A 17,914-nucleotide genomic window follows, 5' to 3' on the forward strand; every position below is an offset into this window, starting at 1 on the left:
TGCACTGTCTTGGCTGTGTGCCTAGGGTCATTGCCCTGTTGGAAAGTGGCCTAGTCTGAGGTCCTGAGCACTCTGGACCAGGTTTTCATTAACAAACACAACAAACACCCCCACATCATACTTCACTGCTGGGATGGTACTGGGGAGGTGACGAGCTGTGCCTGGTTTCCTTCAGACATGTTGTGTAGACTTGAGGCTAAACAGCTGAATCTTGGTTTCATCAGACCAGAGAATCTCATTTCTCACAGTGAGAGTCCTTTAGGTGTTTTTTTGCAAATTCCAAGCGGCTTTCATTTGCCTTTCAGTGAGGAGAGGCCTCCCTCTGGCTACTCTGCCCTAGAGCGCAGATCAATGAAGTGCTGCAGTGATGCTTGTCCTTCTAGAAGTTTCTCCCATGTTTCTCCCTATCATGTCCTATCAATTGAACTGACCACAGGTGGACTCCAATCAAGGTGTAGAAACCTCTCAAAGATGATCAAGAAAAATGAGAGGCACCTGAGCTAAATTTCAACTGTCATAGCAAAGGGTCTGAATACTTCTGTCAGTGTGATATTTCAGTTTGTCCTTTTTAATAAATTTGCAAAAAATTTCTAAAATCCTGTTTTAAACAATTTTAGCCTAAAGCTGCAACATATCAAGTAAAAAAAAGTGAAAGCGTTTGGATACTTTCTGAATGCACTGTAGATTGCACTGTTCTACCTAAGCAGGACAAAGCTCTTCACAGTACATCTCCTTCACCTTCTCTCTCTCACACACACACACACACTCATATACCAATGGTTACAGGGCGGCCATGCAAGGTGCAATATGAACATTTCAAGATATAAAGAGCTTCCTTGAATCTAAAAGTTTCAATAGGTTGTTTTTTTTTTTTTTTAAATACTTCTACACTTCACTATCAGTACTCACTCAACTCCAACAAATGAGGTTCATTTTATTTATTATCATTTTACATTGGAAAAGCAACTGTCAGTTATCCCCAACTGTACTTCCATTCACATATTGTAGCTCTTTATTTCTAGGTGATTAATGCTTATATTCTTACAAAACAAAAAGATTTCAGACACAATCTGTACACTCTGTCCAAATCACACCCCTCCCTTAAACCCATCTATGACAAATACGCTAACATGGGAGCCAAAGTTTAGTGCAGTGTTGAAAACCTGTTCACACACACATACAAAAGAAACAATCAACAAGTCGCATGTATATCGGTGAATTACATGCGTATTAAGTGTCTGGATTCCTCACCTAAGACACAAGAGGACACGTTTAAGCAGGTGTGCATTGAAGGTAATACAAGGAAGGCAGGCGATTGAGGATAAATCTGACACAGAACAATTTCACTTGGACTGCTGTGTCTTAGAAAAAAAAAAAAAGCAGGAATTGGTTCTGTCCATAAAACCACTCACCAAAACAAAATGTAACGGGAAGAATTCAAGTTTTACACCCCAAGACGTCTCTCACGTGGAAGATTTTAGTGACAATGATGGTGTGCAGTGTTTTCATGGAAAATATGGAAGGGCAAGAACCAGGAGGACTCATTCATTCGTTCATTCATTTAGGATCAGCAAAGAAAAAAAAAAAAAAAAAAAAAATCAAGTAACAGGGATGAAATGTTCAGTCCCCCTCCCCGTCCAAAAAGGTCCCACATTATCCACCTTTCATTATGTTTGCCTTCAAATATCACCAGGACAAAAACATGTTTCACAATCAAATGTTTTAAATAAATATAGCTCCATTGATAGAATTTCTTCAAAAAAATAACCCTTAGAGCAAACTCTCACGAGAAACTGAGCGCTACCCCCCTTCCCCGACCCCAACACACATACCATAACCCTGCAGATGTAAAAATACAGTTGAAAAAACAGGTGTGTTTTAAAAATCAGCAAAGTAAGACTGACTGGAGGGATTCATACCATGTGATAAAGAAGTGCCAACCCACAGAAGAGGAGCAGACTTTGGTAAAGATGATTTCTTCTGTTTTGTTTCCATTTGATCATGGACACTTTGACAGAGATGCTTTGTCTTGAGAACATGAGATAATTATTTTTGATCACATGAAAGTTTAATTTTGTGATCATGAAAAAGGTCTACCAAAGTACCAAATTACACCAGGACCTGCTTTTTAAAGAGCAACTGGAGTACTTTGAAAATGCAGATTTTCTAAAAATGTAATAAATCCAGTTACTTTGGGCAATTAAAAACTTTGTACCACATCTTAAACAACAAAACAATTCCAATCAAACTGACTTTAAAAAAAAAAAACAAAAAAAAAAAAAACCTCATGGGTCGAGAAAACTCCTAGAAAAAAAATTAACGCCTTTACGTGGCAGCTACTTTATTATAGCACAGTGAAAATATTTTCAACCCACCAGTTTATGATTAAATATGAAATTTAAAATTGTGTATTATGGCCCCTTTAAGAAGAGAACAGATATACATTAGTCTGGCCGTAACCCATGACCATTTTAATGTCCTTCAGTACATATTGGCAGCACACATACATACACATACACGCACTCACGCACGCACGCACACACACACACGCACACACAATATTGGTAGTGTGGTTCAATCAGTGAAATCTATCTGATGTGTGTCGCGGTTGGCTGTGTGGTGATTAAAACAGACAGGGAGGTGGCTAAGGTGTCGATGACCATGAAGACGGCAGCCGTGCGCACCAGAGAGGTCAGAAAGGGAGCGATACAGTGAAAAGGTCCATGTCCCATTGTACCAGCTGAACGACGGGAACTGTAGCCCCTGCGTCCCCCGTTTGCACAGACGTCACCACACCCAGCGGCTGGGTAGAGGAACAAAAGTGGATGACGACAACTGTCCATGTTTGACTGTGGTCCAAAGAAGCTTGTCCAGTTCATCAACAAGACAACTTTTCCCCCCTCACATACAAAACCATAGCAGCAGGTAGAGCTCGAGGGTCTCCCTCCTCGAGGAAAATAAAGAAAAATAAAACAAACAAACAAAAACAAAACAAAACAAAAACACAAATAATACCTTTCTCCGTCATCCACATGAAAAGCAAGCTATGGAGAACTACCAGTTCTGGGAAGTGGCAGATGTCTTTTTGCTTTATTCGTCTTCCCCTCCTCCATCTTCTTTCCCCCCGAATCCATCAAATAATCAAGCAACCAACATTGTCCTCTGTCGTTAGTCTCCTGTCTGCAATTTTCCCCATTTTGCACTTCATCCCCGCTCCCCTCCCATAAGTCAAACCCTGTCCCCCCATTCTCCCTCATCCTCTCCCAGGCGAGGATGAAGGCAGATCATCGTTCGGGCTCCGACTCCAGGGCCAGCACCCGCTTGCGCTCACGACACTGCTTCTTGTGGGCGGGCCAGTCCCTCTGCTGGCACTGGGAGCCACAGTAGCGCGCCACCTGGCAGCGACCGCAGATGTTGAACTCCCGCAGCTGTGGAAAAACAAGGAACAAGGTCATCTTTGCCAGACTGTCAAATATTTTGGTACTGTGATCCTAGGTAAGAATTTCGCCAGACAAATTAACATGTGGATGGGATACAGAGATCGTGTCTATACTCAAATTAAAAAAGGCCTCTTATTTAACTACCACTTGAGATGATTAAAATTCTACTTGAAAATCCTGCAAGTTTCACAGGAATGCCAGTTACAGTACATACCCTCCTCTCTATGAGTGAACATGGAGGATAATGACACTCATAGTAGGTGCAGGAACACTCCTCTTCCTCCACCAGCTCCCCATTAGCGTTGTAGTAGCGTGTGCGGCTCAGCTCCAGATACTGTTCCTCCACAGGGTCAGCCGGCACCTGCTGGATGGCCAGCCAGTACAGAGACTGCTCTCTGGACAAGTAAGAGGACATGAAAAGAAATATTAGTCGCATGTTTCAAAATAAAAATGTTTGTATGCGCCATATGAAACATTATATATTGGACGTTAACACAAGTCACACGATAAAGTGATCCGAACTTCCATTTTTCTTAACCAAGACCATTCACACCAGTCTGTTTCTCTGTATTATGTAAGTGTTGTTGGATTTACTTTACTTCTACTTGTTTATGAGGCAGCAAGCCAGTTCTTAACCTCTATTACTCTCAATAACAATAAAATGTCAGCTAACCCAGGTTGCAATATGAGATATTTTTCAACTCATTTTCAAGAAAATTAACCACTAAATGTAAGAAGAGCTCAATTCACAGGCTCCTCAATAAATCAGACTGGCTTCATTTTTGTACAAAACATCAATGCGCTACTTTCCTACAGTGCTACAGAATTCAGCCACCAGTAAAGTAGCACTAGTATAGCTGTGGTCTTACCTTTGCTTGCTGGAAATCTCTTCTGGCTTGGGGCTCCAGCCCACTGGCACCAGTCGCAGGTTGTCTAGCCGGTTGTCCACTGTTACAGAGTTGATGTGGATGACTTGAAAACTGGGTGCAATGCCTCCTCTGTGCTTCTCCCTGGGTCAAGACATGTGCCCGGATCATAAGTCAGCCAGTCTGCTACCACTTACAAAATGACTACAGCTCATTAAGACAATAACATTGCTCTTCGTTGTAGCTGGCTAGCGAGACTGCACAGCTTTAAGGATGCTGATAGTTGCTCGCTTGCTTGTTCCAGAACACGTCTGGTCTTGTTTGGTGTAAGGAGGAGCATGACTTCTAAGGACCACAAACTGGACTTTTAAACTTTCTCTCATTAAAATAAATAAATAAATAAAAATTATTAGCCGCTCAGTCACAATTATATTTAAAAACAGTACAGTGTAGACCATGAGACTTTTGTGGCTGAGAAATATGAGATACTATGCTCACCACATGAAAGATCAATGACAACATTCACACCGAAGTATCAGCAACTCAAAAATGACAAATTCTGGGACACACATCACTTGTCCACTCAACCACCACAGTTTTGTAAGATGAAAAATTGTAGTGAAGCTTTACATATATCTACTAACTACTGATAACTTACTGTTATCTTAGAGGGCAGAGGTAGGGGAAGCTACAATGCACCAGCCCACACTGGTAAGGAATCAAATTCTGGTTTGTTCAGATAAAGATGCTCAAAGAGATATGCATCTGCTGCATCTCAACTTTGTTTTATTAACTGCTGCCAGCTCACCTCCAGAGCACTCGTCTTGCAGTTATAACTGTTGTTTTAACAGACGGTAGAAACAACAATAAGACATCCGGATACAAACAATTAACTTCATGAGTGATTACATTCAGTAGGTCCCATCAAGGACAATTCCACAATAAGGATGCTTGCCAGCACAGAGAGTTGACTCCAGACGCTCCCACAGAAAAAAAAAAAAAAAAGAAAAAAAAAGAGTTTATCCTACATCTGATATAATGAACTAATTACTTACCAGAGCAGCTCATGCAACGGCCTTCCTGCCCAGCGGCCTTTGCCGATGTCGAAAGCGTAGGCAAAGATCTTAGCTCCATTGCCGTCCGCATCTACCTCCATGCGCGCCTAGAAATGGAATAACATGATGGTTTAGTATTGGCACTAAAACTTGTGATAAACATTATTTACAGTTGAATCTTCATAGTTTACCTCAAAGGCATAGTTTTCCACAAGCGGTATGTCCTGCTCATCAATCAGTGTATATTTTGTCTGAAATGAGAAAATTGAGAGAAAATGTTTTATTTTCATGTTACTACCGCTGTAACAACCACAGCTCTAGCAAGAGCAACTATCTTTTCATGGCCTTCTTTAGCAAAATGCCAGCTCATCAAAACAAACATTTTGGGATCTTTTACATGGAGCCCAAAGGGGGAAAAAAGCCAATATGAGAGCAGGACTATATAAACTCGTCAAATAGCATAATGTCAGCTACGTGCTAGTCTGCTTTTCCATAAATAATTACTTTCATTTAAAACTATCACCTTCAGGCATTCACAAATAGCTGTCTGAGTAGTTTGATACTTTCTACTCAAATAATCGTATATTAAATAAATAAAATAAACACGACTTAAATGATCATTTTAAAATAAATACATCTGAAAACATTCCCTTTTTCACAACTTTGAACTTGCCCAACCTAATGGAGATTGCTGGGCCAAATTTATTTAAAAATTCACTGAACAGTTACTTAACATTTACTTGGAGTCAGCTCCAAACTAACTGACACCGTGTCAAAGAAGCCGTCAATGTGGCTGCATTTCTTTAAAACGGATAACCAAAAGGTCGAGTGTAAACTTTGCAACAGCAGTTTTCATATCCAACATGGCATATCATCAATAAACAGTGGGCTAACTTCTCTGGATTAGGATGCTCCTTCAGCTTTAGTGTTTAACGCTTGAGGCTTTGAGCGTATATTCAGTAGTTCTAGTGCTAGTTGATATAATGCACTTCTATTTTCAAAAATCATATGAACACACACTGGTTGGTTGTGAATCTGTTATCATTTCAGTATAAAATAATTAGGTTAAAAAGATTTAATATGCTGCAAATACTGCTTTTTATGTTTACTTTTTATTCATTTCTGCTCATAAGGCTACCAGGAACAGTGCACCGTGGTCAATGTAGTTTATCTAGACAAAACGCGCAGACCCCCCCGACCAATTGATTGGTTGAAGAGTAGGTACAATTTTAGGCGACCAACATTTTCTTTGGTTGACTACAGCCCTACCAAAAACCAGGGCAAGCATTTTACCAACCACCTACCCCTGCAAAATTACATTGAAATGTGGCATTAGTACATATTTGTGCACAATGTAACCATGTCTTACTGACCTGAAAAGTCAAACAACACCGCTTATTAAAAAGTGGAATGTTTACAGAGGCCAACAGCTGAGGGTATATTCAAACTCATACTTGGGAATTTGCCCCGCACTGCAACGCAGACACGAAAAGGAAGGAATCTCTCTTTAAGCATCACACATTGTCATACCATCTAGAGGAAAATTAGCTAAACAACCTACTTTCAACCAATCAAAATGTATGTTTCATCTAAAATTTTTACATGAACCACTTTTGGACTCAAGATGCACCACATCTATAAAAAGGAGCAACTAGTTTTAACCATTTAAGAGCCACCTAAGCTCTCTGTTAGTAGATAGGACATACAAATACACGTGACAAGATACCAACATAGTAACTCCACTGGGCATGGTGCAATTCAGGGATGATGTTGTCCACATACCAAAAGGCTGAAACATGCAATGTGACACTTGGTCTCGACTGCCAGACTGTTTTGCACATCTAAACCACCGGGGTGACATCATGTAAATTAGTTGTGTGACTGCTCATGAGCTCGGTCACTCAGCAGGTGGGCAATTAAAACGGTCTGCACCGTTTGCCCCGAGTCTTGTGACACCGGCAGCCAGGAGCATTTGTTGACCAACATTCAGCCACAGTTTAGCGTCGCGACAATTATGTAACTTTATCCAAAAAAAAACAAACAACAAAAAACGATGCAAATATTTGGCCACAGCCGTTGAGAAGTGTGCTGTCTATCCGGTGCTTTGTCACGTTGCACAAAAGAATCAGTTGATGGAGCATGGCGATGGCTTCCTTATTAGCAGACACTTCACTGTGTAATCCAAATAACACAGCTAGCGTGGCACTGCTAAGTGAACCACCGACCGTAAACGTGACATGACCCACCGGCGACGAGAGAACAACTGTATTCTCCGTTTCTACACTACCCGACACCGGCTATAACAAAAAAGCGCCCATGTGTTCAGGTTTGTGACATTATTTCACCGTTTAACGTTAGCCAACAGATAACGTACCCGGCTAAATGCTAGTTAGCGTTAGCTTCCAAGCGAGACTGTGCGGCGGCGGCGGCGGCAGTGTTACAGAAAACCAGTCTGGCTCTGCGCGGCCGGCTTTCCTAATCCGCTCAAACGCGTCTAAAAGCGGCACAGCTGAACTACTCCTGCATCGGCGACGGCTGGATAACCGTTAACGCGGCACACTAGCAGCGACTCGTCATCACTAAAAGTGTTTTTTCCAGCGCCTTTTGTGATCCCCGCGGGCCCTCCCCCGGCCGCACATGGCAGCCCTGGGATCCAGCTCACCTTCCCGGCCACACGGCCGAGCCGTACGATCCCGAGCTTGAAGTCCGACATCAGGGCGACGGGCGGTGATGAGAGAGGCGCGGGATCCAACCTAAACGTTACTCAGGTTTAAAACTCGCCGGGGCAGCCCCTCAGCCCCGCTGCGATGCCAGTTCGGGTTAACTGGTTGGGTGTTTGCGCTGACTCCTGGTCTCTCCGGCAGCAGCCCAGCCTCGGTGACACACCGCTGCTGGCGCAGGAAAGGCAGGCGAGCTCGGGGAGGCGGGGCGGGGGGAGCCGCTAACCACGCCGTCCAATCAAACTCTACGTTACTTTTTTTTAACGCCAGGCGTCTGATCACGCTGTCCAATGGAAAACGAGTATCTCCAAGAACCGCCTGTTTCGATTACTACGTCATTGCATCCTCGTGACCACTTCCAGCCATTTTCCCGCGAAATATTTGATAGCGGGGCCGGATTATCGACCTTTATTCAAAATGATTTATTACAAATGTGTTTGACGTCATGGTGTCATCGAGTATGCAGTGTATCTACATCAGTATTACTGAGGCTGCACTGAGACGCACAGAGAAAGCACTAAAGGAGCGTGCTTAGTGGTGTACATTAAGTTAGACTCGGCAACAAAAGTTTTTAAAGTTGAGTGCAGGTAATAAGTAGATTTAGACAAGGCCTTTTTCCGACCTTCTCATGAAACTGATGATATTCAATTGGCTACTTGTAGGATTACTTTGTAAGGCAATCCAATTACAGTTCAAATTCTGCATTTTTGCACATAGCCGTAGGTCCCTGTGTTTGAAACAGAAGTTAAACGACAGTTAAACATTGATTAGGGTGAAAAGGACTTAAGTTTTTTAAAATGTCAGATGTAGACCACAATTACCCATGTTTACTTTTTCACCTTGACTTTTCTTGATGCCAGTAATTGTTTTCTTGTTGAATAGAAATTCCAACTGAATGCCACTCAATTTCCATCCATTTAAAGGGATGTATCACCAATTATTGTAGCTGGATTTTTACTCATTGATTTGTTATATAGTTTATAAAAATTGTTTCCTTTTACCCTTTTCTGCGTAATTGTTCCTTCTTCTCAAATTTAAACAGGACGGCCGCAGCACAGCGCATTAGCCTTTGACAGATCCCACCGATTTTACTATGTTGTGTTGCTCCTCTGGGCTACAGTAAGTTGTATTTATCTAATTCTTTGATGGCAGCATTTGATCTCCACATACTCTGATGCTTGTTTGACAGACTAAAGGAAGATGCACCCACATGCGATAGCAAAACACTGGGGCTCCATGATGGCTTATTATTTTGTAAATCCTGCTCTTAACAAAGTAGAAACAAACTCTTAAAAGAAGAAGAAATGTCAAGCAACTAGGTGGACTAATATCAAAGTAGTTTAGCACAATCGGCAACCGGATACCAAGACCATTAAGAGTAGAGTCCTTCTTGGTAAAAGGAATCCTGCAAATAAACATGAGTAAAGGAAGGAAGAGAAGAAGGAAGAAACACAATGTCCCGCTTTTTTCATCTTAATTAGCAGCAGTGGTTGAACTGGGAATGTGCAGAGAAAGAAATACAGAGCAGGACTAAAGTTTGGAATCTGGAGGCATTAAAAAAGGTTAATCTTAAAGCAGCTTATTATAGGCCTTCATCAGTCTGAATAATCGTCAGTGCCTGGTCTCTGTCATGTCACCATGAGGGTTCATGAGTTCAGATCCCTGCACATCTGTTCAGCGATGAAGATGACCTCGTGGTTCAGTCAGTAAAGTGACTGAGCACCCTCTGGAGATCAGGAGCTGTATTACAGAAAGTAGCAGTGGCGCTTGAGTCAGGGACTGGTATAGGGAACTGGAGGGGTTGTAAATTTAGAAGACGTTTAAAAAGAACAATTTATAATTTTAGAAGAAAAAATTTAGACTAGGGTGATCTTCAGATACCACAATTTTTCATTTACTGACTCTGTAGAAATATATATTTTTTTATCCCAACACAACAATATTTTCATTCATTGGTGAAGTTCTGATTATAGTTAGCGTTTCCCAACAAATCTTATTCAAATTCTACTATATGGACTGTACATAGTCAGGATTCAAAAACATCCCAGCGCCCTTCCTCCTCCTTTGTTACCTCCTCACCAGTTTATTTACTATATTAAATAGATTTAGGTGTATTAAAGCAGTAAAGAATTGACTGCAGATCACTATAGCGTTCAAAAAGAGTATTGCTTCAATTAATGGAGTTTAAATGTATTTTAAAAGTATGTTAATACTTTTGTTACACCCTTAAAATGAACAAACAAAAATGTGTTTATCATAATTTTTTGCAACTTTTCATGACAATAAAAACACACAAAAAGTACAAAAACACCTTTTTTTTCTTCAGTCTGAACACTGTTTCTCTCCAGCAAGTGGGGACTCAGGTAAGGAATAACAAAACTCACTGATGTAAATCAAAAAGAAATGTCAGGTAATTCTTTCAAGCTGCTACTGTATACTGTATATTGTCAGTCGAGGAGATATTCAGCTGCAATAAGAAAGTCTGTATTTTACCTGTTAAAACGTTCAGTGTGACATCAGGGATGAGGAGAAAAACTGCTTTTTTTCTTTTTGTTTTTGTTTTCCTCTTCTTCCTGTAAACCTGTCAAGAAGGAGATTACAAGTAGGATTCACATGTTCAGAAACCTCGTTTGATACCTGACCTGAACTTCTATACTATAAGTCTTTTGTTTACTAGTTTTACCCTTTACAAAACAGCCTTTTATGCTGGTGTAACTACGGTGTCCCTGTGCCTCCGCTGTTCTCATTTCAAAGTCAAATGTGTGGAAACCCACCCAAGGCATGACATTCTTCTGGCAATCACTCCTATCCAGTTACCCACAGACGTGCAGCTGGGCGGAGTGGGAGGTGTGTTGCTCCCTATGCTGGTTTGATTCATTTGACATTTGATCTGTTTCCTCTAAAAATTACCTGCAGCTTCAACAAGAAGCCTTTGATTTTAGCTGAGTTTGAAAAGGGACAGGGACAGAAAAGGAAACAAAGACGATACAAAACGTTCCATGGGATATCTGTATTTCTAGTTTTGTATGATATTATCACACTGTAAACAGTTCTACTAATGAACCATTATCAATAGATTATTTTTATGTATTATGTTTGTGTATAGTTGACCCTGGTGTTGTTTTTGAAATAAAAACATCATTGTTGGGATGCCACTCCTGGCACATCAACACCTCGGGCTCACACCAGAGTGCACGGACATGTTCAGCTAATGAGCCTGGCTGTTTACAATAGCAAACAATCTTTCGTAATGTGCGTTTGGGCCTCCTAGAGGTTTTTCTCTCTGGCATCAAGAGCTCGGTGTTGCTAAACTATTGCCAAACAGAGCTGTCTCTGAGGTGTGGCTGCACGTCTGGTCCCTGGGCATACTCATATGATGAAACGGAGTATCTACCGCCCTGTTCAATTGGAATATACTCTTCTGCAGTTTTCTCAAAACTGTATCTAATAAGCATAAGCGAAATGCCACATAAAATACATTGATAGAATATATTTGAATATGAGACTGCTATAATAGCAACCAAGACTTCATTTTAGCTTATGGTCAGAAAATGGAAATCTAAATTCATTATCCGTGAGCCAAAGAAAAGCATAAAGCACTTTACAATGCCTTATATTAACCCATGCACACACACTCAGTCTTCATTTAGAGGAATGGTTTCTTTCACACCATGGGTGATAATTCAATATTATTGTCTATATGGCTGAATATATGTGAAGAGTTTTGTCTGATGCGGAGAATAACAGGAGCACATTTAATAACAGTGAAGAGCAATGTGATGATATCTAATGTGGTTTTGCATACAGGCGGCATATGGTAACATACAGTATATCTCACCCAGACCGATTTCACAGTAACATGCCAATCCGAATATTTGATCATGTAAATTACAGGCACCTTTGTCACTGAGGAGCTGGAGTGACAGATGAAAAACCTGCATTTGTGCTGAGCTGATGGTAGCTCAACATTTACTGCTTTGTTTACAAATACCATTGATGCAAACATACCTCAAACAATATTCATAAAACACTGATGAGGCATTGATTGTGTTTGGCGTTAGAGCCTTAAAAAAAAGACCTATAAATTATATGGGAATGTAGATTATCACACCCTGAGATTTGAGGGACTCCCCTTCAACACAACAGTGAGTTGTACTTTTAAATTCCCGGTGCATTCATGTTTATGCAGCATGTTAGTGCTATAACGGAATCCGAGTGGTGTTAAAAACAAACTACCTAATAGCTCACTACTCTTAAGACCCGTATGTGTCCATTTTAAGTATGTGTACCAAATCTTTAACTACAGCCCCCAGAGAAATGTTGAACGAGTGAAGTCAGAACAATACAGCATTGTTCACGGTATTTCTTACGGAGTTATTGTAAAGCAAAACAAAGTAAAACAGGTACAACTTTGAGTACTCGAGGTTACTTTCATCCTCTGAGTAGGATTCACTTTAGGTCCCAGCTGGAAATTTTTTACTTTAACAGGTTAAAATCATGTTTTTAAAAAAGGGGAGAGAAATAAGGATAGAAGATGGACTATAAATATGAAATTTTGTATTTGAGCCTCTTATATGTCCTATGAATTGATTTACCTTATTGTGATAAACAACACGACGGACAAGACTTGAACGGCGGTTATCAGCTGACGCCCAAGTCAAACGGCAGAAACCTTTTTTTTTTTTTTCCTTTTTCTTTTTTCTCCCCAGCTCTGACCGCTGTTGTCCGTGTTACTTCCGTGTTCACCTGTTACACCTGTGTTACGGCGCCGTCCCGTACGTGCGACTTCTGCTCAGCCGGTGCACCTGCCGCGTTAATGTGCCATGTCGGAGCAGCTCATAACGCGCGATTTAACATGTGTTCCCACATCGAGGGACCCGGGGGAGGCTCCGGACGCCGCGGGGAGCGGGGAGATGGATTGCGAGCAGCCCATTTTTTCCGCGCTGAGCGAGGCGCGGGACACGGCGGCGCCGAGCGGCGGCGGGGCGGCCTCGCCGGCCGCGACCACCTCCGACGCCGAGTCCGAGGTCCTCTCGGGCGAGTGCCGGCTCTGCGCGGAGCACGAGTCCGAGCTGGACTGGTTCTGTCGCACCGAGCAGAGACTCGTCTGCTCTCAGTGCGCCGTCGCGGGCTCCTGCCACGGACACGCTGTGACCCCCTTGGCCGCCAGAGTCGCCGCAGTCAGGGTGAGTGTGTGGAGCAGTTCACGGACTGTATCCATAAAGCTGTTTGCTCCTGTCACATTGTATTGACTTTGCTGCGGCCCAGTATTGGTTGTTTTCAACTTTGGAAATATACAAGGTAAATATGTTTTGTTTACTGATGGTACCTGCAGGGTTAAAAATAGAACGGGAAGTTTTTGCCCTCTATAACTTCTTTATATGCCTTATATGCCCATACGTTTGTTATTAAATATGTTTATCATTTATTTCACTACTTACTTCATCTACTAGAAAAGCTATCCCTCTGCGTCTCTTACAAGTTTTTTTTTATGCAAGATTTTGCATGATAAACATGAGAAAACGTGGATTTTCCTACTTCAGCCAGTCACAGTAAACAAGGATAGCAGCCCCAAGGCCTGACTGATAATGTGTGAAAATTTTGGTTACATATTACACAATGTCATATGTCCTTTATCATTCCTTCTTGGGTGTGCCACATATTGTATGTGGTTGTCCTGCCTGATACCGTTTGCATGGAATTTGAAAAGACAGGAATTTCTTGTTGACTGCTTCCTGTTTCCCCAGCTGGTGATGCTCCTCAAGTGTTGTGACGTGCTTGTTCAGAAACTGCAGTGTGTGTGTGTGTGTGTGTGTGTGTGTGTGTGTGATTTCACCAGAATCAACTGGTGGATGTGTGTGAGAAAATGCAACTGCAGGCGCAGAGGATTGAAAGATTTAGTGACCAGACACTGACAGCCAAAGAGCAAAAGCTTCAGGTGAGAAAATATCTCTGTTCCCCACCCACTCTACCACACACTTAATAATCACATGGACTTAAAACTCAATAATGGTTCACTTTGCTCAGTGGTGCCCACACTGTGTCACGAGTACAGCATTTTGTCATTGGCTGGCTCGCGTTTATGAAAGTCACCTTTGCGAATACGTGTTGGGTTTGCGTATGCAGATACTCTCCCCTATAAAAAGTCTCTTCGTATTAGGGCTGCAGCTAAGGATTATTCCCCTGATTATTCAATTTATCGTTTAGTGTTTAAAACATCAGAAAATAGTGAAAAATGCCATCGCAGTTTCTCGGAGCCCAAGGTGGTATCTTCAGGTGACCTTTTTTTTGTCCGACCAGCTGTTCCAAAATACAAAGCTATTCAGCTTACAGTGATACAAAGCAGAAAAAAGCAGCAAATCCTCACATTTAAATAGCTGGAAGCAGGGAACGTTTGGCATTTCTGCCTGATAAATAACTTAATCAACTAATCGATTATTGGACTAATCATTTCAGCACTACTAGGCAGCAAACTAGACAAATTTCTTTTAATGAAGTACTTGTTACAAATGTAAATTGATGAAAAAGACATTAAAAATAGAATTTGATCACTTTTCAAGTATACCTTTAAGTAAAGATTGTGTTTGCTGACTCGGTCAATGTATCACCACCGTGCAACAAAGCAAAGGTTGCAGAAAAGCCCCTCTTTCACTGCGCCCATATGCATTGACCTAGCTTAACATAATGGGTCTACAGTGGTCAGAGGTACACGTCACGCATGTGTAGTTTTCCAGGCAACAGAGAAAACAAGACCTCAGGCGAACAACAAAAACATTGTTGAAGGACAACAAATGCTGCCTTCAGAATCAAGTCACCAAACCAATAGGTATCTGTAAGAATATAAAGGAAACGTGCTTGACATGGTGGAAACTATGTTGTTGGTCATAAGGCTTGTCAGTGAATCTCTATAACCTTTGGTGAGTTTGCCTAAGAAGTGCGACGTGTCATTAATCACCTCTGATCATCAAGTGTTTGTTTGGCTGCATATGAGCAACAGAAACTTGGGCCGTGACACTGTCCGAGGTTCGATTTTAAAGGATACTTTGTTTTAAAATCTGAATTGTTTGTGGGCAACGCATTTTGCAGGGGGAACTGGAGCTTTAGAAAATACGCTTGCCTTCCCAACTAGCAGCTCTGCCTTGAAGAGCCGTTACGTTTTATTTCCTAGAGGGGAGAAGGTCATCGTCGGTTCTCACTTATAATTGAACACAGCATTATTTAGTGAAAATGAAGTGGAGGAGCCGGTTGAGGCTAAAACTTGTGAGATGGTTAAAAAGGTTGGGAACCAGTGCTCTAGCATTTCCCCCTCCTGTCACTTGTCTCTAATATTTTCTTCTCCTCTCCTGTCTCTGGACGTAGGCGGCGGCGAGCAGGGCGAGGGAGCAGGTGCTGGCTCAGGTCAGCGCGGTGCGTGAAGCCCTGGAGGAGGAGGAGCAGCGTCTCTTGGAGGAGGTGCAGAGAGAAGAGGAGCGGGTGGAGCAGTGTCTTCTCACCCAGAAAGCCCACTGGAGCCAGGCTTTGGCGAGTCTGTCACAGACACGCTCACGTCTGGTGCACACACTGACGGACAGTCCAGATGAACAGCTGGCGGTGAGAGACCGGAACAGGTGTAGCGGGAGGGGGGGGGGACGGGGTCAGGGTTGATTATGGATCACTGTGGGAAGATTTCTGAAGAATAGAGGAACTTGTGTTCAAATAACAGTGTCCTGATAATGGTCATAAACTGCTGAACTGTGATAATGCCCAGGAGAGTAATCAGTTGTTTCCTATCTCATCTTTCAGACTAGTGTCCAGGACATCGCTGAAAGGTGATCTTTTATCACATGACATGCTCGGTGAATCTATTTATTTATTTATTTTTCTTGCTCAGGACAAACCAGAAAGGTAACATCCTTCCCCTCCTCTCTGTTTTTGTGTGTTTGTGTCAGGGTGGAGGCGGCAGAGGGGGTCGGGGAGCCCTGTGATACAGACCAGCTCAGCATGAACCCACGCTGCAGTGACAGCAAGCTGCTGAGAGGTCTGTGGGCCACTGCTGTGCTGCTTGGCCCAAAAGGTTAGTGGATTTTTTTTCTTTTTTTTCAACTGTAAATCATCCTGGAGCTTCATGCCAACATGACAGATCCAGCAGGAAGATACAAGGTTATAACATACACTCATGGTGGCAATGAGAAAACTTGAAAACCCTGGAAATTGAGAAAATTTTCAAATCAAAAGCAGGGTGAGTGGAGGAGCGCTTATTTTGTACATTCTGGTCACTTGCTATGCTAAGCTGCAGATGCTAAGCTCCAAACCTGCACCGAGTAGTGGAAGAAAGTATCCGGATCCTTTCTATCCTGATGTATTTTACTCTAGAGTTGGAAGCAGCGGTGATAGTACAGCGTAAAGCCTGGGTGCTTTTGTGTCTCTGGTTTAACAAATGAAGGGAGCAGGTTTTAAAATGAATCTAAACATGGGAGAAAATCGAGAGAAATTACACCAGAGGAGGAGCATGATAAAGGTGGCAGGGAGTGTTCTGATGAGACTACAAGCGCAGTGGCTCACCCTGCATCTTGAGATCTTTGTGTGTGGCGGGGAGCAAGCTGTAACATTACAGTGTGCAGAACATTTCATTACAAGAAAGAATTCTCAAAATGCCTCAAAACGTGTCTGCTTATAGTAATGCAGCAGTTTGTGACATCCTCTCCATCTGTTTCCTTCTTCCCACAGCTTACGGATCTTATTTGAAGTTTGACCAGCGCACAGTGAGCCCTCTCCTGTCCCTGTCCGATGACTTTTGCACTTTGACCTTCCTCTACAAAAAACCCCGCCAATCCCCTCCCTACGACCCAGCACGATTCGACCATTGGCCCAACGCACTGGGTTCACTTTCTATGTCCTCCGGCACCCACAGCTGGGTAGTGGACGTAGGCCAGAGTGGTGCCTTTAAGGTCGGGGTCTGCTATGCCTCTTTGGAGCGCAAAGGCTCTGGGAACGAGGCGCGGCTGGGCTACAACACTCAGTCCTGGGTGTTGTCCCGCTACGATGGGGACTACTCCTTCTGCCATGCGGGGAAGAAGGTGCCCCTGCAGGTGGTGACAACACCCCAGAGGATCGGCCTGCTGCTGGACTGGCCGAGTCAGACGCTGCTGTTTTATGAGCTGGACTCCAGCACCGTGCTGTACTCTGTCACACAACACTTCAGTGCCCCACTGCTGCCGGCGTGCGCGGTGACTGACCGCAGTATCACCATACTGCACTGACACACTGTCCACACTGCCAAAAAACTACATTACCTTAAACATGTGAAGAAATGCAAGGTAGGGACTCTCTCTAATCTAAATATGTAACAGCATCGGTTTGTTTTTCTATTTGCTGTGGTAGCTGCTGATTCTCTTTTTTACTGTTTTTAATTATTTAATAGGTTTAAAATTCTTTATCTGTTGATCATATCATAGAGTAGTTGTGCTATTATGACTGACAATAATTATTTTTTTTTATTAAGTTAGTTTTTGTTTATAACATGATCGCTTGAACAATCAGTTTGATCCGTGTATTCGTGACACTTCCCCAAGACTCGTTCTAGAAAATATTAATTGTGCTGGTTGATCCAGGACTATTGTGAATGTTATGTGGCAAATGCTCAGTAAAGCTATCATTACGAGTTGACTGTTTTATTTTCTGACTGTGCATTTGACATTTCCATGAAAACACAAGTATTATTTTGTAATTTTTCCTTACTATAATATTTTCTCTGGGATGAAAAGCCTGCCTCTGGGCAGCTTCCAGAGGTGAATGAGTGAGCGCTAGCAAGACGCTCCTGAAAAAGACAGCATTACCCTCAGTGATACTCCTTT

General features: G+C 42.4%; 2 protein-coding genes across 4 annotated transcripts; one reads left to right on the forward strand and one right to left on the reverse strand.

Moving 5' to 3' along the window:
- Nucleotides 1-2,268: 2,268 nt before the first annotated feature.
- zmynd19 (zinc finger, MYND-type containing 19) lies at nucleotides 2,269-8,298 on the reverse strand. Of its 2 annotated transcripts, XM_040158204.1 has the most exons (7): nucleotides 8,024-8,298; nucleotides 5,553-5,612; nucleotides 5,362-5,468; nucleotides 4,310-4,450; nucleotides 3,655-3,835; nucleotides 3,290-3,428; nucleotides 2,270-3,209 (listed from the first exon to the last, which is right to left on the reverse strand). In XM_040158204.1, exons 1-7 carry the CDS (start codon nucleotides 8,072-8,074, stop codon nucleotides 3,205-3,207), a joined length of 684 nt encoding a protein of 227 aa, XP_040014138.1. In that variant the 5' UTR covers nucleotides 8,075-8,298; the 3' UTR covers nucleotides 2,270-3,204. The 2 variants fall into 2 exon arrangements, with proteins under 2 accessions (XP_040014137.1, XP_040014138.1); XM_040158203.1 differs by having other exon boundaries at nucleotides 2,269-3,428.
- On the forward strand, nucleotides 7,249-17,676 carry bspry (B-box and SPRY domain containing). Of its 2 annotated transcripts, XM_040158201.1 has the most exons (8): nucleotides 7,249-7,687; nucleotides 9,124-9,200; nucleotides 12,791-13,267; nucleotides 13,921-14,019; nucleotides 15,441-15,671; nucleotides 15,864-15,889; nucleotides 16,010-16,134; nucleotides 16,788-17,676. In XM_040158201.1, the coding sequence occupies exons 3-8, from the start codon at nucleotides 12,905-12,907 to the stop codon at nucleotides 17,318-17,320; spliced, it is 1,377 nt and encodes a 458-aa protein (XP_040014135.1). In that variant the 5' UTR covers nucleotides 7,249-7,687; nucleotides 9,124-9,200; nucleotides 12,791-12,904; the 3' UTR covers nucleotides 17,321-17,676. The 2 variants fall into 2 exon arrangements, with proteins under 2 accessions (XP_040014135.1, XP_040014136.1); XM_040158202.1 differs by lacking the exon at nucleotides 9,124-9,200.
- The last annotated feature ends 238 nt before the right edge of the window (nucleotides 17,677-17,914 follow it).

Source organism: Xiphias gladius, chromosome 20 (assembly GCF_016859285.1).
Source record: "Xiphias gladius isolate SHS-SW01 ecotype Sanya breed wild chromosome 20, ASM1685928v1, whole genome shotgun sequence".
NCBI lineage: Eukaryota > Metazoa > Chordata > Actinopteri > Istiophoriformes > Xiphiidae > Xiphias > Xiphias gladius.